The sequence below is a fragment of the Sesamum indicum genome, linkage group LG7 (genome assembly GCF_000512975.1).
Source record: "Sesamum indicum cultivar Zhongzhi No. 13 linkage group LG7, S_indicum_v1.0, whole genome shotgun sequence".
Taxonomy (NCBI): Eukaryota; Viridiplantae; Streptophyta; class Magnoliopsida; order Lamiales; family Pedaliaceae; genus Sesamum; species Sesamum indicum.
Genome location: NC_026151.1, coordinates 9,623,936 through 9,643,040, shown reverse-complemented (window position 1 = coordinate 9,643,040; position 19,105 = coordinate 9,623,936). Strand labels below are relative to the sequence as shown.

Below are 19,105 nucleotides of genomic sequence, written 5' to 3'. Positions count from 1 at the left end.
AAAGAGTGAAGCAAAGTTAGGAGGGACGTCTTTTTCCGCATGGTATGGGTGTGAGTATGAGCACGGGTTTTATTGTCCATGCAATATGGGAGTGGTGTGTGGATTTTTTGGACTTATGATTGAGCAGGTGTGGGGATGGATTAAGCGTGGCTAATTGCTCCAATGGGGTGTCTGCAATCCTTTTAAGTTTAAAAAGAGTGCTTATTAATTTATTGTCGAAAAAAAATATTTTTAACTTATAATTTTTTGTTTTTAAATTATTCAAATTACGTTGATTTAGACCTAAACTTATAAGTAATTTTCTACCAGCTTATATAGTTTATTGGTGAAATTGTAAATAGTAAATTATTCTTTTTTCAAATAAACTTCAATTTTTATTTTCATTTTTACTTGCGTTTCTATATAATTTAACTTATATATATTTTTTTATAAGTTATTCTTATTAAATAATTTAATTATTGTGAATACCTCCTAAATCTTAGTTAGTTGGATTATACAAAAATTTACCTGCCATCATTATTTTATATATATGAATGAATGGTATGGTGTGGTGAGTGGTGAATGGTGAATGGTGAGGGAAGCAAGACGCCAACTCAAAAATCTCATCTCAACAACTAATCAAATCATAATTATTTATGATTAGATTCAGTAACTGGGGTTGGTTTGGTTGTCCCATCAGTTTATGTCTACTTCTCTCCTAATTATAATTTAGAATATTTGCTTCACAAATTATCACTTCTTTTGAAACAACATTCACTCTACTTTTCTATCCTTATTTCACCTCTTCTTTTCTTTTCTTTTACACAAATTCTAATTTGTTTGAATGTGCAGTGACTAAAATTAATTCCCTCTCTGCATTTGTAAGACAACCCTTGTGCTAAACGATATATATATATATATATATATATTTTTAAGTTATGTTTGAATCGATGGATATGGATTGGAGAGGTAGATTTGGAAAAATGAATTTTAAATGAGTTAATACTAAAAAAAATTGAAATTTCATTAATGTCCAAAGCATAGTTCAAATTTAGAGTGGAGGGATTTGTAATCTTTTGAATTTAGAATCATTCAAACAAATTTCAAGAATTTATTGTTAAGGATTTTAAATTTATGAATTTAAATTCATCAATTCAAATGTAGTCTTAAACAAATATTTTTACTTTGATAATATCTCTAGACTTTATAAAATATTAGATCTTATTTTAAGAGCAAGTTTTTAAATTATTTGGACAAAATAAGATTATGGAGCTTAGAAGATATAATGATGATTGTAATTTTGTAATTAATAGGATTAATTATATTTAAACTATTTCTAAAAATACGAAATTACACTTTTTCCCAAAGAAGTATTGGAATTACACTCAACACTCCTTCTAAAAACACGCTATTTACACTTAATCCTTTTCTGTTAGGATTTGAAAGATATAAATTTTGAATTTTATCCTTCATTTAACATTTTTATATAATAATTTTGTATTTATGAAGGAAAAAATCTAATAAAGTTAACCTCGATCCATATATATATATATATTACATTTATTCCTTTACAAATACCACAATATTCATGAAAAATATTAAATGAGGTACAAAATTTAAAATTTATGTAATTTTTTTTCCTTACGCAAATATTTTTCGTCCAAAATCCAACGGAAAGGGGTTAAGTGTAAACTAAGAATTCTTAAAGGGGGTGTAAGTATAATTAACTCTAATTAATATGATCAAAACTGAACGAGTTTATTAATACTTTGTAATAAATCAAAGGCACCTTTATTTTTTCTTCTTATTAGCATTTGACTTTTGAATGTATAAGCTCTTTGCTAAGGAAATTATACTAAATATTTTATGACAATAAGCTGATGAAAACAGCGTATGAATTTAAAAAGAAAAGGGATTGAATTAAAATGGATGATTTTGTGGAATCAAGCACTTAAGTGCAGATTTTGACAAATTAAAATCCCACTCTGGATATAGAAATATACATAGTCATAATAAATAAATGGAGCATCCTCAGTCCTCACATTGATAATTTGTGTTTTCTCCATAATATAGTATTAATTAATTATTTATTTCAAAAGGAAAGCAGAATAGATTTGTGTACCACTCTCTCTCTCTCTCTCTTCTTACACAATCTCACCCTCTTTCCTTCCTGCTTTTGTCTCTGACAAAGTTTTACCAACACACCCCTCTTTCCTGAGCTCTAGGGCTACTTTTGTAAATTCTCATTCTGCAAAAGTTGGAGAGAGAGAGAGAGACACAGACAGACTGTAACAAAAGGGCAGAAAACAGAAGAGAGAGAGAGGAGCAGCAATTGTGGTTTACTCTGGACAAGAGAGAGAGCACATCCCCCAACTGATTTCTTCTGTAAATTCTTCCCCACAATCACCTCTACTTCTCTTTGCCCTTCCATTCTAGACTGTAATTCAGCTGTAACGCACAGATACAGTGTACTATATATCGAATCCGAACACACACTTACAGAGAGAGAGAGAGTGAGACGTCAGAGTGACAGACTATCTCAGCATTTTCGTCAAACCCCCGCATCTTTTCTTGAGGGAATTATACATAGTTTCTTTACTCAACTTCGCTGCAGAACCTAAGTTGCTGCAGATCATGTCTGCCAAGCCCAAGTAAGTGCCATTCTGTGTGTGGATCTGGTGTGGGGTTTTCTGTGTTTTCGTGTTTTTTTTCGTAGATCCTACTTCAACAAACTGAAATCTGCTGTTTGATTCACCAATTTCTAATTGCCATCTCTGTATCAACTTTGAAAATTTCTCATTTTGTCACCTGTGGTTTATGGGTTCTAAAAATTTGCTCTCCTTCTGCCCTTTTTACTCCTCGTTGTGGTCTGCAATTGGAACCTTGTTTCAGAATGCGACCTTTCGTAGTTTCCGCGTTCTTTTGTAATATTGTTTGAATGCTCTGGCGATGTACTTTGATACACGGGTGAAGTTGTGGGTAAAGATTCCGTCGTTTGTGTGAATGCATACTTGTTAAATTGCATTTCATGCTTCATGATGTATTTGTAGATCTTGCATCCTCTGGTTTTAGTTAGAAAACGGGCTTTGATTCTTGAACGTGACAATAATGTTATTATGCTTGCTTAGATCTGCTCTATCTGAAACTCCAAACACTAAAGTGTCACCAGCAACTCCCCGTATCAGCAAGTCTAGCAGGGGAGTAGCTAAACCAGATGCCGATTCAGCTTCTCCACTTCCCAATGCTCGCCATTCAGTTGAGCGGTCACCAAGATCCGTTCCTTCGAAGCCTACTGCGGACAGGCGGTCGCCCAAACTCAGCACCCCGCCTGATGTAAGTTTCAGCAGTTTCTAATGGAAACATGTATAACTTTGTCTAGCTGAATTTGGTGCTAATTTGTGGTTGAAAATGGTAAATTTTGGATATTGGGGCTTAAAATTGAGGTGGTTATGCAGATTCTTCATTTCTTGAGTGCAAGATAAAGACTTGTACCTAAGGGATGAATTATAAATATACATATCTATATGTATTATTGGGAGGAGAAAAAAGACGTCTGTAATACTGAAGCATCATTTGGTCCGATCTGCATTATTTATTAATGATATCTTTTGTTACCTCTCAGAAAAAGCCAACCCGCATTTTGAAGCCGTCAGAACTTCAGGCCGAATTAAATCTAGCTCAGGAAGATCTGAAGAAGGCCAAGGAGAAGTTGGTTTTGGTTGAGAAAGAAAAAGAAAAGGTTCTTGATGAATTGAAAGAAGCCCAGAAGTTGGCTGAGGAAGCAAATGAGAAGCTCAGGGAGGCATTGGTTGCTCAGAAGCGAGCAGAGGAAGATTCTGAGATTGAAAAGTTTCGAGCAGTTGAGATGGAGCAGGCAGGCATTGAAGCAGCGCAAAAGAAGGAAGAGGAATGGCAGAAAGAGCTCGAAACAGTGAGGAATCAGCATGCTGCCGATGTGGCTGCTCTTCTGTCCGCCACAGAGGAACTTCAGAGGGTGAAGCAAGAATTAGCCATGACATGTGATGCAAAAAACCAGGCACTAAGCCATGCTGAAGATGCAACAAAAATAGCTGAGGCTCATGTTGAAAAAGTCGAAGCTCTTTCTGCTGAGTTGGCCCACTTGAAATCTGTGCTTGATTCTAGAGCCGAAATGGAGGCCAGTGAGAGCAGCAAATTCGTGTCGGAATTGAAAATTGAGATAGATTCTCTGAGACTAGAACTTGAAAAGGCGAAAACTTTGGAGGAAAAATTGGCAGAAAAAGAGGCTACCTTAGAGCAACTTAATGTTGATCTGGAGGCTGCAAAAATGGCTGAATCTTATGCGCGTAATTTAGTGGATGAGTTGAACGAAAGGGTTGAGGAATTAGCATGTCAGGCTGAGCAAGCAAAGAGATTGGAGAGATCTGCATCAGAATCTCTGGAATCTATCATGAAACAGCTGGAAGGAAGTAATGATTCATTACATGATGCCGAATGTGAGATTGCATTGCTTAAAGAGAAAGTGGGCTTGCTGGAAATCTCAATTGGAAGGCAAAAAGGGGATTTAGAGGAGTCTGAACGTCGCCTTGAACTGGCTAAAGAAGAAGCTTCTGAAATGGCAAAGAAAGTCGAATCTCTTACATTTGAGCTTGAAACTGTAAAAGAAGAGAAAGCTCAATCTTTAAACAATGAGAAGCTTGCAGCTACTAGTGTTCAAACTCTGTTGGAAGAAAAAAACAATCTCATTAACGAGTTGGGATCTTCCAGAGATGAAGAAGAGAAAAGCAAGAAGGCATTGGAAAGTTTAGCATCAGCCTTACATGAAGTTTCCTCAGAAGCACGAGATACCAAAGAAAAGCTATTGTCTATTCAAGTTGAGAATGAAAACTATGAAGCGCAAATAGAAGATCTGAAGCTGGTCCTGAAAGCAACAAATGAGAAGTATGAAAGCATGCTTGATGATGCAAAACAAGAAATTGATGCTCTCACTAAGTCACTTGAACAGTCAAAGCATGATTACCAGAACTTGAAGGCTGAGTGGGAGCAGAAAGAGCTTGATTTGATGACCTCTGTGAAAAAGTCTGAAGAAGAGAACTCTTCTATGGAAAATGAAATTAGCAGGCTGGTCAATTTACTAAAAATGGCAGAGGAAGAAGCCTGTGCAACAAGAGAGGAGGAGGATCGTTGGAAAACTTCCTTTAAAGAAGCTGAATCCGAGGTGATTTATCTAAAGGAAGTCCTCGGGGAAGCAAAGGCCGAGAGCATGAGACTGAAAGAGGGTTTGATGGACAGAGAAAATGAATTGCAGAACATTCTTCAGGAGAATGAGGAGCTGCGGAAAAGAGAAGCAGCTTCTCAGGAAAAGGTTGAGGAGTTATCTAAGTTGCTTGAAGAAGCTTTGGCTAAGAAGCAAGTAGAGGAAAATGGTGAGCTGACAGATAGTGAAAAAGATTATGACATGCTCCCAAAGGTGGTGGAGTTTTCTGAACAAAATGGCACGGGAGATGTGAAGCCTAAGGTGGAGCCCCAATCTCAACAGAGGGAGCTACCTCCACCTGTAAAGAACCTAGTCGAAGTTAATGATGTTTCAAGTGATGAATCCGTTCAGAGAGCCTCTGAGGTGGAGACTTCTAATGGTGAACTGAAAGATAATGACAAAGAAAAGGACAATCAGGATTCTACAGAAGTTGATCTTAAAATGTGGGAAAGCTGCAAGATCGAAGAAAAAGACTTCTCTCCTGAAGGAGAGCCGGAGCAGGAATCTTTTGAGGATGAATTGGACACAAAAGCTGAGGGTGTGGAAAGCTATGACCATGTGAACGGGCTTTCCAATGTCGACAATGGCGGAAGCTCTCCATCAAAGCAGCAGAGTCAGAAGAAGAAGAAACCTTTGCTTCGTAAGTTCGGAAACCTGCTGAAGAAGAAGGGCACGACCAACCAGAAGTAATATGTCATCTATGTACACCGTTTCTGCTGGCCTTACCTTAGGAGGTATACTGGATTTTATATTGCAATTGAGTATGTTTTGTCAATGCTTTTTGCTTCAATTCTTTCTTCTTTTTCCTTTTGTCATATTCACCTCTCATACGGGTCTGAATATGAAAGGCTTGTATCATCTTTAGAATATTTTTTCTCCCCCTAACTGTCTCACCATGTGATTAGCCATGAGTTCGGAGTGTGTATGAGTTTATTTTGTAAACTTGTTTTTTTATCCAAAACTCATTAAAAAAAAGAATCCTTCTCTTTTAATATATATTTTGATGCTTCTTTCTCTGCTAATGTGTAATCATACTGCTGTGGTGATTTACATTTAGGTATCATATCTGAAACAGTTGTTGAGAAAGTAAGTCTCACAGCATGGTCTGTGTATTTAAAACTTTTGAACTTGGTGAAGACACTGGAGTAGTAGCACTTTGCAAAGTGTTTAAACTGTTGTTTTGTTCTGGCAGTCTGGCAAGTAGAGGTTGATGATTAATTTGTTAGTCAAGAAAGAAATGCATTAAAGGAGAACAATGATTGGTGGTTTTCTGGGTGGTTTACTTCAAAGATGTTCTGAGTTGAAACCTGTACCGGCAAAGTTGTAGTATTCTATGTCCTCGGAGGGAACAACCCAATGGTTTGAGCTTAAGATTTCTTAGGTTTTGTGTCGAATCTAAGTGTGTGTGAGTTGGGTGTGTGCGATAAAAAAAAAAAAGAAAGAAAGAAGAAAAGTTGTAGTATTGTATATGTGCTCAAATTTGCCATTTCTTTCCACTGCTGTGATGGGGTACGGCTAAGCTATGTTTGTTTTTGTTTTCTCAAAATGTATTTTGCAGCCTGAGATGAAAAATGCGATATTTAAGTGCTACTGCAATGTTGATTGATGAGGAATACATTGGATAGTTAGAAGGCTGACACATACATACTCTTATTTTTCTAAAATGAAAATGTGCCAATTATCCATACATTCAGTGTACAAACTATCAGGTCTCATATGAATTTAACCTGAAAAATACATTTGAGACTAATTTTCCGCGGAATATATAATACATTTACGTAACATTCAAGTTACTATCAAAAATATATTTTTCAAAATTTTTCCAGAAAACATACCTCTCAAATTCCTGTATACCTTATATTCATGCCTAAACTTCATTTGAACCTCGTGTGTTTTTAAAATAGTTAAAAACTCTCATATGTCTTAAAAATAAGTTAAATTCTCCTCCTCTCTAAAAAGTCCTGCTTGAAATTCTCATTCGTTAGAAACTAACGAAAAGTGCAGATGCAACACACATTCATATGCATCTATTTTTTCAGTGTCCCTTGTCTTAGGATCGTCTACGGATACTCAAAGAGAGTCGTCCATTGGAGCGCTCCCTATAACAATTCACAAGGAAGAAATGGCACTGGAAACAGCTGATGAATGCAGCAAATAGAGCTGTGGTTCACTGCATTTGGCAAGAATGAAACTTGAGAATCGTCTAGCAGTCATCACCAACGCCTCAAGTACTTGCTACATTAGTCATTGAACAAGTTATGAGGCTTATACTTTGCATATTGTAATGCTGACACCAAAAATAGCATGGATGCAACTCACTCCTTTTACTACTTGTAATATCATTTCTTCACAACCTATTTCATCTAGAATTAGGTGGAAATATTAAAAATATAAGATTAATAGTACAACAAAATACCTATTTTATTTTTATTTATCATATTACATATTCACATAATTTATCTATAAACACAGGCCAATTTTATTTTAAAATTTCGACGTCTAAAAAGTTGTTATTCTTGTTTGATACGTATTTTTATCCACAAATTTTCAAATTTTTTTATATTAATTTATTCATTAAGCAAATGATATTATTAATTCCTAAAGTTTTATAATGGACCTTTTCTCATTACCAATTTTCGTAGATTTTGAATAATTTAAAAACTAATTGAATTTCGAATTTTTTGGTAACAAATTCTTTAAATTAGCTTAGATAAATCTAAATTTAAAGAATTTTAAATCATATTTAGTTGAACATGAGTAAATTTTAATTTTTTTTGAATTTAGTCATTTAAAATTCATACATATTTATAAAAAATTAATTTAAAATAAAAATAAAAAAATTGAAATATTTTACATATAAAATTATTTAAATATATTAAAAAAATTATTATATATAATTTAAAATCCATGGATCTAAATAGATATTGTTCCTCCAAAATACCTGTAATATTATTGTTATTCTTTCCTCTTCCCTTCCGCCTTCCACTTTTCCTCAAACTGAGGCTAAGTTCAATTAACTCTCAAGAGAAGCAAAGCAACGACAAGGATGTGGGTGGCGGTGATAGGCGGTCTGCTTCTCTACCTCCTATTCAAGTATTTCTTCTACGAAGACGACACCCTCCTCGATCTCGATTCCTTCCACGCCAATGCTCTCTTCGCCGTCGCCAAAAGGTTAATTTTTTCACTCTTTCTCGTGAAACGATCGAGTTTCTGTGTCAAATTTGGATTTCGTCTTCTATTGTTTTGTGTGTGATTTTTTGTTCGGATGAGGACAGGCTGGAAAAGCTTTATCATGGAAGCAAAGTCTACGTCGGCATCCAAATTCCAGACCCCGATTCCGCTTCTCGCCAGAATATTGATCTTGTTCTCGTCACTGATCAGTACTTCTTCTCCCGCTTCCTTTACTCGATTCGTTTTGGTGTCTTATTTTGAGTTATACTTTATTGAGAGGTGAAAAGGGGCAAAACTGTTCTGTCCTCTAGAATGTTAAAAGGATTTTCATTTTTCTTGAATTGTTAACTAGAAATCATATAGTGATGGGTGGGCGGGTGTTGCCTCGTCTTATATCAATCCTTTTCTACAGGGAGGCTGTGGTGATTTCTGTGAAGAATGTATCAGGTTTTGTATCCAGTGATAAGGATGGTAACTGGGTTTGCACCGGAAAGCACCATAAAACCGAGCATATCCCGAATCCTGTTAGTTACTTCTCCTCATTTCTAGTTGAGAACGTATTTTTACCGTCCATCTAATCTTGAATACAGCTGGTGTAAGTTTTACTGAGAGGACCTAAACCTTGTCGTTTTGCAAATGCATGATGCTTGTTTCCCTATGAGCCATAATGGGTTATATGTGTATCTACTTTGCTCAATAGCTATAGCTCCTGAGTTTTGTGGTCTTGTCAATTTCAATCATCATTTCAGTCTTCGTGGGAGGCCTTTATGCGTTTCTCTTTCTCTAACTAGGTATTAGGCTGTACTTAATTGCTGTAAATTTCTTCAGGTAGCTGAAACCAAAAAATTGGTTTCCATTCTTGAAGAGTATCTTGAACAAAGGGAAGTTGCTCTTCCAGACGGATTTTTGTCCTTTAAAGTCATATGTCCGAATCCGAACTTTAGGTATGCTTTTCTGCGTCTTTATCTATGTTTTTGTGATGGTTAAAAGTATTACAATTGATAATGTTATTAGTTTCCCCATGTTAGTTCCATCTTTTCTCTTCATAACATAAGTTATGCAATTTGGTTTATGTTTCATGTGTGGATACGCATGCCACTATTTTAAAACACAATAACTTTTTGAAAAACCTTCAGGTAAATCCTTTGGTTTTCGTATGAATCCCAGGAAAATTGAGAAGAGTTGGGTTTTGTGGTTAAACTACAATGGCTGTGGCTAATTTACATCATTTTATATCTTGTCTACCTCATTTTTTAAAGTTGAAGGCTCCTTTCAACCTGCTCAGTATTGTTGTCCTGAACATTTAAAAAATTGTAAATCTCATGGCCACAGTGTCAGTCGCCAAGCTGATCCTGAATCCACGGGCTGAGTAAAGTTTATCACACATGCATGAAGTTTGAGTAGGTATTGAACTCTATGCTTATGTTGGGCTGCTTTTATCCCCCTTAATGTAACATACAGTTAAACAAGCACAAAATTGAATTTTGGTATGCATGTAAAGCTCCATTTTGATGTGAAGCTTTGTAGGACTATCTACGTTATAGACATGAGCGATGCTTATATATGCAACTTTATTTGGAGCTTTTTTATCATACATAAACTCCTAGGCAGTGCTACCACTGTTAATCACTTTTTTAACTATGTGAAGTCAGTAACTCAGGTAAAAACAATTTCCTCTTCTTTTTTATGTGTAAAGGTTGTTCTTGGTTATAGGTAAACCTCTTCTTTGTCTGTATTTCTAATCTGCTGCTCATCTTGCAGTGCCATCCGTCCCGACTCTTTCGCGCCTGAAGTCATTACTTATGATCAGTGGAAACAATTAAAGCCCGGGCAGAAGAATTTGGCTTCTGGATGGATCAAAAGTGTACTTCGCGGTGGAAAGGATAAAATGCAGGAGTCATTTTGTGAGAAGCTTAACTCTGTCCTCAGCACCGCCCCGATTTCAGATAGGTGTGCTACCATTTCATCTTTGTGAATATGTCACAGCTTAAACATATCTGTCAGCTTCCATTGAAGTTAGATGGGGAAGAACATGGATTACAGGTTAAAGCATTGTGTTGAATTGAGTTATGCATTCTGAAAGAGAAGATGGACCAATAAGTTTGAAGCATAAAGAGTTAGATGGAAAGATCATATGAAACATCAGATGGATTGAAATGCCATATTAATCATAAACAAGTTCTGATGCTTCATAGCTCATTTCCCCTAGGATCCTGTCTTCAAGATTCCATCTTGAACACCAGAGTAACTGAATCCTGTGTATTTGGTTTGCTTGTTTGATTAGTGTTATTTATAATATGTTGGGTCTAGTAATGTTTTTCATAGAAGTTGACAATTGACCTGATATGATGCAGGTTAGAGCTCAAAGGCAACAGGTATGTTCTAGGAGAATTTCTTGAGTTCAAAGGGAAACAAGAGGACCTTCAGGCATTGCGGAAGATCAAGAGATCAAAAGTTAGTCGGCTGAGTGTTCAGAAGATAAGCATGCTTGGTTTTGGTAATTCCTCTATATCTTATCATATACTCTGCAGCTTGACATGCTTTTCAGTTTTGAATTATGATTTGCATTGCATTTGTAATATTTAGTGAATCCTTATTGTCCATCCATTGCAGCTCATTCAACAGTCCAAGTTTTGTATACTCTTCGCGATTATCATGCAGAAGGGTCTTCGCAGAGGGAAGAAGTGACTGTTAGATCAAGCACACTAGTACTTTTTCAACCACAAAATTCTGAAAAACCGTGCAAGTATAAGCTTTCATCAGTTATTTCCTTGTCGTTGAGTGCCTGAATATGAAAATACGGCTTCTGAGGTACTCCCCCTTTACCCTGCTGTCATACGGCTGTGAGCTGTCTATGTTCCTACGTAAGTCCATATGTATATGCGCTTGCTTTAAAAGCGGGAGACTGTGATCCTTTCTTATTCGCTTGTGGCCATAAACAGGGTGATGATCCTTGCTACTACATCTCATGTTTTGATTCATAAGAGATCACTAATCAGGGTACTATTGGATTAAGTTTTCACTCCACTTGCTCAGTTTTTCATTTCTGATTCTCTAGATGCTATCGTCCAACCCTCCCCCCCACCCCCCACCCAAAAAAAGGAGCCCATTATATCTAATTTGACCGATGGATTCACAATTTGCTATTCTACTTTTCTGGCCCTCGCCCTGACGTACTCGATTCAGGTACACATTGGATGGTGCTAGCCTAGGACTGGACCAGATTAGCTCGGTCTTCGGCGTATACTTCAAATTGATTCGTTTTTAAACTCAAGCGTGGCCCCAGGATTGTCAGCAGGTCCATGCCTGGATTAGGCTGCGGGTTGTGCCTGTTTTGTTTGTTTTTTTTAATGAAATTGAGGTGTTTTTCCGAATGATCACTTAAATTAATGATTGTTTATGAAATAAATAAATAACAAATCAAATCAAACGAAAAATTGTAACTAAAAGAAAATTAATTAAAACTATATAATGAACTTAAACAACAATTTGATTAACACGCTTATAATGATGAACTTGGCTAAGAACAAGTCCGAAAAACATTTGCAATAAATTTTGAAAATAAAGTAAGAGTGTTGATAAATGAATGTACTAATATTTAGAAGTAGAACATTAAGGATGGAAGTTTTTTAGAGTTTAAAAGTATAAAAATTTACTAGCATATTCAAATAAAATAAAAATTATATATCATGCATTATTTAAAAAAAAATATTTGGCCCAGCTGTGCTAGTCCATGACCCAAGACGAAGTAGTCCGGATCCGGACTGTTAGGCTGGGTAAGCACTACATACTTACATAGGCCTGCTTTTTATTAGATCAATCTAGTTTTGGATTGAGTTGGCCTAATTTGACTCACTACACATCTTGATACTCCACAGTAGCATCCAATGTCATCGTATCTTGTTCTCTAGTGTTGTGGTTAGGATTTATTGTTTGCACATGTAATATATCATGATACTAAAAATTTGGGTATGAAAATTCAATGTTCATGTAGGTGTAACGTGAGCTGCTGGATCAACACATATTAACAACATTATATGTTGACCCAACAATTCACCATCCATGTAAGTACGAACATAAATGAGCCGCATCGCTAGCTATACCAGATGAAAACCACCGTAGAGAATTGCTCTAAATGTGGGATGAGTGATGGTGAGTTGCTATACCATTTCATATGGATTGGAATTGAACAATAAGAATACGTAAATTGAGATAGAAAGGTGATTTCACCCGAATTGTGTGTTGTTGTCAATGATTAATAAAAATGAAATAATATCATACGAATTGTATGTTAAGTGATACTATTAATGATGGTATACCCAACACACTCTTTGATTTTGATTACTTGCCAAGAAATGCTTTATCCAAATTTTGGTCCAACAGCCATTTCTGTGCAAAAGAATGCCTAAAATACAATGACTTGCGTGCCAAGAAGTGCTTTACCTAAATTTTGGTCCAAAGCTCATTTCAATGCACAAGTATAGCTCAATTACGTGCCAATAAGTGCTTTCCCTTACCTTAATTCTCCAGAGGCCATTTCAATGCAAAAGAATAGCTAACTTACAATCAAATGTGCTAAGAGGTGCTTTACCTAAATTTTGGGGAGAAAATACAATTTACTCTTTTGTAGACAACTTCTTATAAAAAAAAATAAATAGTGATTTATTCTTTTATATTTTTGTAAATAAAGCAAAATGCCTTTTATGATCCGCGGTGTACTACAGACGCACCTTCTGATAAATTAAATATATTAATATATACATATATATGTTATTTATAATAATAACTCTATATAATCTCTTCTTCTTCACTGCCGACCCCATCTCCCTCCCCCTTCCCGTCGCTCCTTCCCTCAATCCCTTTTAGAGTCACCGCCTCCTCCCCTTCTTCCCCACGTATACCCTGACCTCAACCCTCCACCGCCCCTTCCCTTCCTCCCCAATCCTCTGCCACCTGCTCCCCTTCTTCTTGGTGGCACCCACCTCCATTCTATATGTCTCTTTCTCTCTCTCTCTCTCTCTCTCTATATATATATATATATATATATCTTTATTGAGATACTTATATATCCTATTACATAAATATATATAAATCCAAATTTAATTATATATATTATATATAGTTTTAATTATTATTTAGTTAATTTAAATTGTTGATAAGAGTAAAATAAAATCTACGCTGTGTAAATTTGGACGTTAAATTGAAATTAAGATCCAATATTTTTTAAATGACGGCATATTTAAGTTTTTTAAATTAAAAAATTAAGAATGCGTGTGTCATTTACGAAACATGTTGGAGGGATTTTTGTTCAATTTTTAAAAATATAAGGGGATAAATTGCTGTTTTATTTTTCATGGGAATTTTTTTTTTTTCATATTTCTCTTAATACAGGGGTAAATTGCATTTAACCCAAATTTTGATTTAGATGTCATTTCAATGCAAACTATAATTAGAATTTTCTAAGAGGTATTTTTGAAATATTACACATAAAAATTGACAAAAAATTCTTTCAATAGAAAAAATAGGTAAAACGAAAAAACTCAAAAAAATTACACTTTTGATCTACACAACAGAGAGTATTGTACTTTTGATTCTACAGTTTGTGAGTTTAGCACATTTAGTTACATAGTATGAAAAGAGTAGCATTTTTGTTCCAAAATGCTATAACTTTTTAGTCTATAGGGCTAAATGTGCTAATTAAAAAATGCTACCCTTTTTATCCTGTGAAAATAAATGTAGTAAACTTGTAAATTGTGGAATTAATAGTACAACAATCCTATCATGTGGGATCAAAATTGCCATTTCTCCAAAAATCTCAGATGATCTAAATCATGAATTTTTAGATATAATAAATTAAGCTAAATCTCGAAGAATGTGGTTTGAATGTGGGCATAATAAGAATAATGAAGTTAGAGTACAAGGTGGAAGAAAAATGTGATTGTCATCTGGTGATATAAATAAATATTTATAGAGGCAGGGCGGCACAAATTATGGTGAATGAATTATTTATAGGCGGAGAAAACAGTAAATATTCGTCGTACGCATTCTTCTTCATCAAAGTCTTTGAAGAAACAGTCCCAAATGCATAACAAGAACATCACAACTAACTTAAACAGATGCCAAACGAGATCAAATTAATAATACACACAAGGAGTAGTAGGAGATGGATCTGCATCAGTTGTTGTTGTAGTTTTTGGTCAAGTAATCTGCAGCAACCTTCATGACTGCAACCAGAGGCTCGATCGAAACCAAAGCAGCATTCGCAGCAGCTTCCTCTTTCAACTCATACTCGACGGTGGATCTCGTGACGCACTCCTCCTTGTTCCCCTCCTTCTCTATCACCTCGAATCGCACCCTGTAAAGCGTAAATCCCAGATCCAAAAACCCGCCCTCCACCACCTCCGTTTCCTTCACTCGTCTCTCGTCGTCCACCACCGTGAACTTCTCCTTGTACGACGACGGTCCCCCCCTCCCTGTTTCCAATTCCACCATCACCTTCCGTCATTAATCAGAAATCCAGATTCAATGGTGGCTACACACCATAATCATGTATAATATTATCGTCAATATATGTATACCTGGAGCGAAAAAGAGGTGGAGGATGGTTCCGGCGGAGCCGTCGCCTTGTATAACGTCGATTTTGCTGATGAAATTGGGAAGCGCTTCGCCGACGATTTTGGCGAGTTGGAGAGTGCTGTAGAGCTTCCATGCTTCGACTGCAGGTACCTTAACCTCAATCTCCTCCGATAATCTTCCCACCATCTCTGGGCGTTTTTCCCTCTTTCAAGTTTTTGAAGGACATTAGTTACGCCCATTTAACACAGATTTATAATAGAATAGAACCACCCTCGCCTCGCCGGCACCTAAGGATTATATAATCAAATTAACTGTCTACTTACTTGTGTCACCTCATTTAATATATATATATATATATATATATATAAATAAATTTTTGAAGTAAATTGTAACGAGTTGTAATGATTTTGACATATATTATGAATATATTTCGTTATTTGAAAAATTATATAATATTTGAATAATTTATGTAATTTTTGAAATGAGGCCTGAAATTATTAATTTTGCTCGTATTTTTTCTTTTCTAAAAAAAAAGGCCAAATTGCATATTACCCAGTACCCTCTATGTTTTCAAAAGTCAGCTAAAACCTTCAGTTTATTTTAAAATAAGGCAAAAAATCTTGCGCAAAATACCTCTCTTGTAAGAAGAACTTCTGGAAGGTGAAGTGCACTCGCAAGTGGTGGAGTGGGCATGATTTCTTTTGAAAATTTTGACAATTTTTTGTTATAAATTGACAAAGTACCCCTATATTGTGTTTGAAATTACCATGATCAAATGTATGTGTTCTAACTTTGTTTTTAATTATTTTTTTTTGTATTTTCATCCCTCCTAATTAAATGTTAAAATACAAAAAAATATGCTTTTCTATAAATTTATTATTTAAATAAAAATCAAATTAAAATCACCATACAAAGAATATTATGTTTTAAAATTTAAATATATCAATCTAAATATTAATAAACAATAAATAATATTTTTATTAACTAATTTAAATATATTTTAATAGATTATTTGCTATAAATAATTTAAATTTAAATTACTAATATGTATTTACAATGAAAATTTAATACTGTTTTTAACTATTTTAAATTATTAAAATTTTAAATCAATTTTATTTATCATTTTCAAATTTTTCTTTCTCTTAAATTAATTTTTAAATTTATTAAAAAAATTAAAAAAAAAATGGACGACTGTGATGCCACCGCATGGCGTTTGGCCATATGGTTGGCGGTGACGTCGCCTCTCTGCTCTGGGCGGCAGGTGGAAGGGGAACTGGTGGCGGAGGTGGAGTGGGGCCTAGTAACGGAAATGGGGAGGTTAATTTTATTATTTATTATTTTTTATATATCATATTTTATATTATAGAATTATAAATATAATATATATCAAAATTAATTAAATCTTACACCTTTAATAATTTAGATTTAATGGCTTAGATGTATTGATCAATCCTATGCTTGTTATGCAATAAAAAAATATTCAACTATCGTGAAAAAAAAATAATATATAATTGATAAGGACATAATGGCCTTTTGACAAAAAACATTTAATGTCGTTAGCTTCAATTAACGGCGAAGGGTGAGTGTGTTATATTTAATAAAACAGAATGGATATTTTGTAAAAGGGAATTTTTAGCTGATTTTTTAAGATACAGGGTTAATATGCAATTTGACAAAAAAAAATGTAAATAGAAAAAGAATAAGGTGAATGGAAAAATTTTAAAGTTTGTAAAATAAATTTCACTTAGTCTATAATTTTTTATTAAAAAAAAAGTAAGCTTGTAATTCTTAATCCATAAGGATATTTTTTGTCGATTGTCCATAAAAAATGAATAAAGTCTTAATAGAGACTAATAGATTATGGTAGCTATTGGATGACAACTGAATCAATAGGATATTAATGATTTCTCTAACAATGAGAGAAATATATTTGAAATTTTATAAAATCTTATGACTTACTCTTCTTTTATAAATAAATAAATATTATAAATTTTATCGGCAAAATATTGTATATATATTAAATGAAATATAATATGAATCTCCCCTTACATCTAAACATTACAAAAACTGTGTCTGTTTATAAGCTCATAATTCGTAATACTCAATGACATTTTTATTAATTTATCATAAAAAATAAATAAAAATTTAACAGAAATTAATAGATTGAACTAAGAATTGGATAACTGTTAAATTACTCAAATAAAGATAAAAATATTTATAATTAATGTAATATTTCATGAAAGCTCGAAATAATTTACTTTTTCTTTTATAAATAAAATAAATATTTAATTTTTATCGGCATAACAGTGTATATATATTAAAAAGAATATAATATTAATCTCCCCCGAAATATAAAGATACCCTCTTTTCGAATCCAATAATTTTGGGCACGACAAACGATAACTTTAATGACTACTTGTGAGAATCGTATCTTTTTTGGTAATATATATATATATTATTTGTAGAAAATCTTTTGTTTCAAGCTTAAGTAATTGCCAAATTTGCCATTGTTTGACTCATCATCTTAATCAAATGAATCATAATATATACAGACACAGATATAATGAAAAAAATATAATAATGTTAAAGTATATATATATATCTATATTATATATAAGTATAAAAATATATATGAGAATATTAAATGTGGGGCAAATTTAAAAGTTATATAATTTTTTTTTTCTAATGTTAGCATTTTGTTGAAACCCTAATGAAATAAAGTCAGGTGTAAATAAAATTTTTTTGAAGGAGAATATAATTTCAAAACTTATTAAGTGAAAAGTATAATTTTGCATCTTGCAAAGGGGCCTAAGTTTAATTAATCCCATTTTCTATTTTTTGTAAAATTGCATACATCTCTAAGGAGTGTCGATGTAATTTACGTCAGGGGTGTAACTATAGAATTTTGCCCTTGTTATATGGTAAATTTGTAATTAGAATGATAATAATTAAGTATGACCTCAAAAAGTATTGATATAATTAACCCTAAACAATAAATGTACACTTTTTGATGGTATAATAATGACAGAGGTAGGAGTAGAAGATTAGGGAGAAGTATGTGATTGTCATTTGGTCATATAAATATTACAGAGGTAGGTAGGCCGGCGGTGATGTTGGATGAATTATTTATTTGAATAGAAAAGATAAAATAATACTTTTAATTTCATAAAATACGAGAGTAAATGTTAAGATCTTTTGCTTCATAAAATTGACAATTAAAAATTTAAAAATTAAAAAACTTGACAAATTCCGTTCTTTTCTTTGACAAATTCCTTTCTTTTCTTTTTTTTTTTTTTTTCCTGAAAAGGCCATTTGAATGTACATCATAAGTTTAATCAAAGTCTTTGAAGAAAGAGTAGTACTCCAAGATGTTTTCTGTGTATATAGTAAATAATTTTTCACATTTCAAAGTATTATTATACATTAAAAAAAATAGATAAGCCAAAAAATTACGTAAATTTTAATTTTGCCTCTCATGTAGTCTTTTCAAGTATATTTTTGTACATATAAAGATAAATGTATTATATATATATATATATATATATTAATGATGTCCATTTGAATGTACATCATAAGTTTAATCAAAGTCTTTGAAGAAAGAGTAGTACTCCAAGATGTTTTCTGTGTATATAGTAAATAATTTTTCACATTTCAAAGTATTATTATACATTAAAAAAAATAGATAAGCCAAAAAATTACGTAAATTTTAATTTTGCCTCTCATGTAGTCTTTTCAAGTATATTTTTGTACATATAAAGATAAATGTATTATATATATATATATATATATATTAATGATGTAAGGTTAATATTAATACATTTTTCCTTTATAAGTACAAAATTATTACATGAAAATGTTAAATGAGCGGTAAAATTAGAAATTTATGTAATTCTTTTACTGATGTCAGTATCTTTTGTTCAAATATTAATAAAATAAGATCAAGTGTAAACAGTAAATTTATAAAAAGGGTGTAATTACAATTTTAAAAGGTTTTTATTTTTGAGGAAAAATAAAATTTTGTATCTTGAGGTATATTATGCATAACAATAATTTTAGTTTTTCTTTTTTCATCTTCTTGTGGGCATAGAACACAATTTGCTGATTTTCTATATTTTTCACCGGAGGGTTTTTGCATATTTTTTA

General features: G+C 33.2%; 3 protein-coding genes across 4 annotated transcripts; 2 read left to right on the top strand and 1 right to left on the bottom strand.

The window, feature by feature from the left end:
* LOC105166839 (WEB family protein At3g02930, chloroplastic) lies at window positions 2,261–6,209 on the top strand (the record flags this gene model as incomplete). Its single annotated transcript, XM_011086329.2, is given in 3 exon segments — window positions 2,261–2,630; window positions 3,108–3,312; window positions 3,602–6,209. Coding segments are annotated over 3 exon segments (2,526 nt in total). The 3' UTR covers window positions 5,906–6,209.
* On the top strand, window positions 8,160–11,413 carry LOC105166838. Its single transcript, XM_011086327.2, has 7 exons — window positions 8,160–8,386; window positions 8,491–8,595; window positions 8,799–8,910; window positions 9,215–9,330; window positions 10,148–10,336; window positions 10,741–10,883; window positions 11,000–11,413. Exons 1-7 carry the CDS (start codon window positions 8,262–8,264, stop codon window positions 11,173–11,175), a joined length of 966 nt encoding a protein of 321 aa, XP_011084629.1. The 5' UTR covers window positions 8,160–8,261; the 3' UTR covers window positions 11,176–11,413.
* LOC105166837 (S-norcoclaurine synthase 2-like) lies at window positions 14,336–15,229 on the bottom strand. 2 transcript variants are annotated; one of them, XM_020695556.1, is made up of 2 exons: window positions 14,965–15,229; window positions 14,336–14,881 (listed from the first exon to the last, which is right to left on the bottom strand). In XM_020695556.1, the coding sequence occupies exons 1-2, from the start codon at window positions 15,199–15,201 to the stop codon at window positions 14,561–14,563; spliced, it is 558 nt and encodes a 185-aa protein (XP_020551215.1). In that variant the 5' UTR covers window positions 15,202–15,229; the 3' UTR covers window positions 14,336–14,560. The 2 variants fall into 2 exon arrangements, with proteins under 2 accessions (XP_020551215.1, XP_011084628.1); XM_011086326.2 differs by having other exon boundaries at window positions 14,336–14,859; window positions 14,965–15,217.

What these genes read in the sequence shown, in the direction of transcription:
- LOC105166837 (XM_020695556.1), bottom strand. Translation starts at nt 15,201, where the DNA reads ATGGGCGTAACTAATGTCCTTCAAAAACTTGAAAGAGGGAAAAACGCC. An exon ending in CCACCTCTTTTTCGCTCCAG is followed by an intron (nt 14,882 to 14,964) that starts GTATACATATAT and finishes TAATGACGGAAG; the next exon opens with GTGATGGTGGAATTGGAAAC.
- LOC105166838 (XM_011086327.2), top strand. Translation starts at nt 8,262, where the DNA reads ATGTGGGTGGCGGTGATAGGCGGTCTGCTTCTCTACCTCCTATTCAAG. An exon ending in CTTGTTCTCGTCACTGATCA is followed by an intron (nt 8,596 to 8,798) that starts GTACTTCTTCTC and finishes CCTTTTCTACAG; the next exon opens with GGAGGCTGTGGTGATTTCTG. An exon ending in ACCGCCCCGATTTCAGATAG is followed by an intron (nt 10,337 to 10,740) that starts GTGTGCTACCAT and finishes GATATGATGCAG; the next exon opens with GTTAGAGCTCAAAGGCAACA.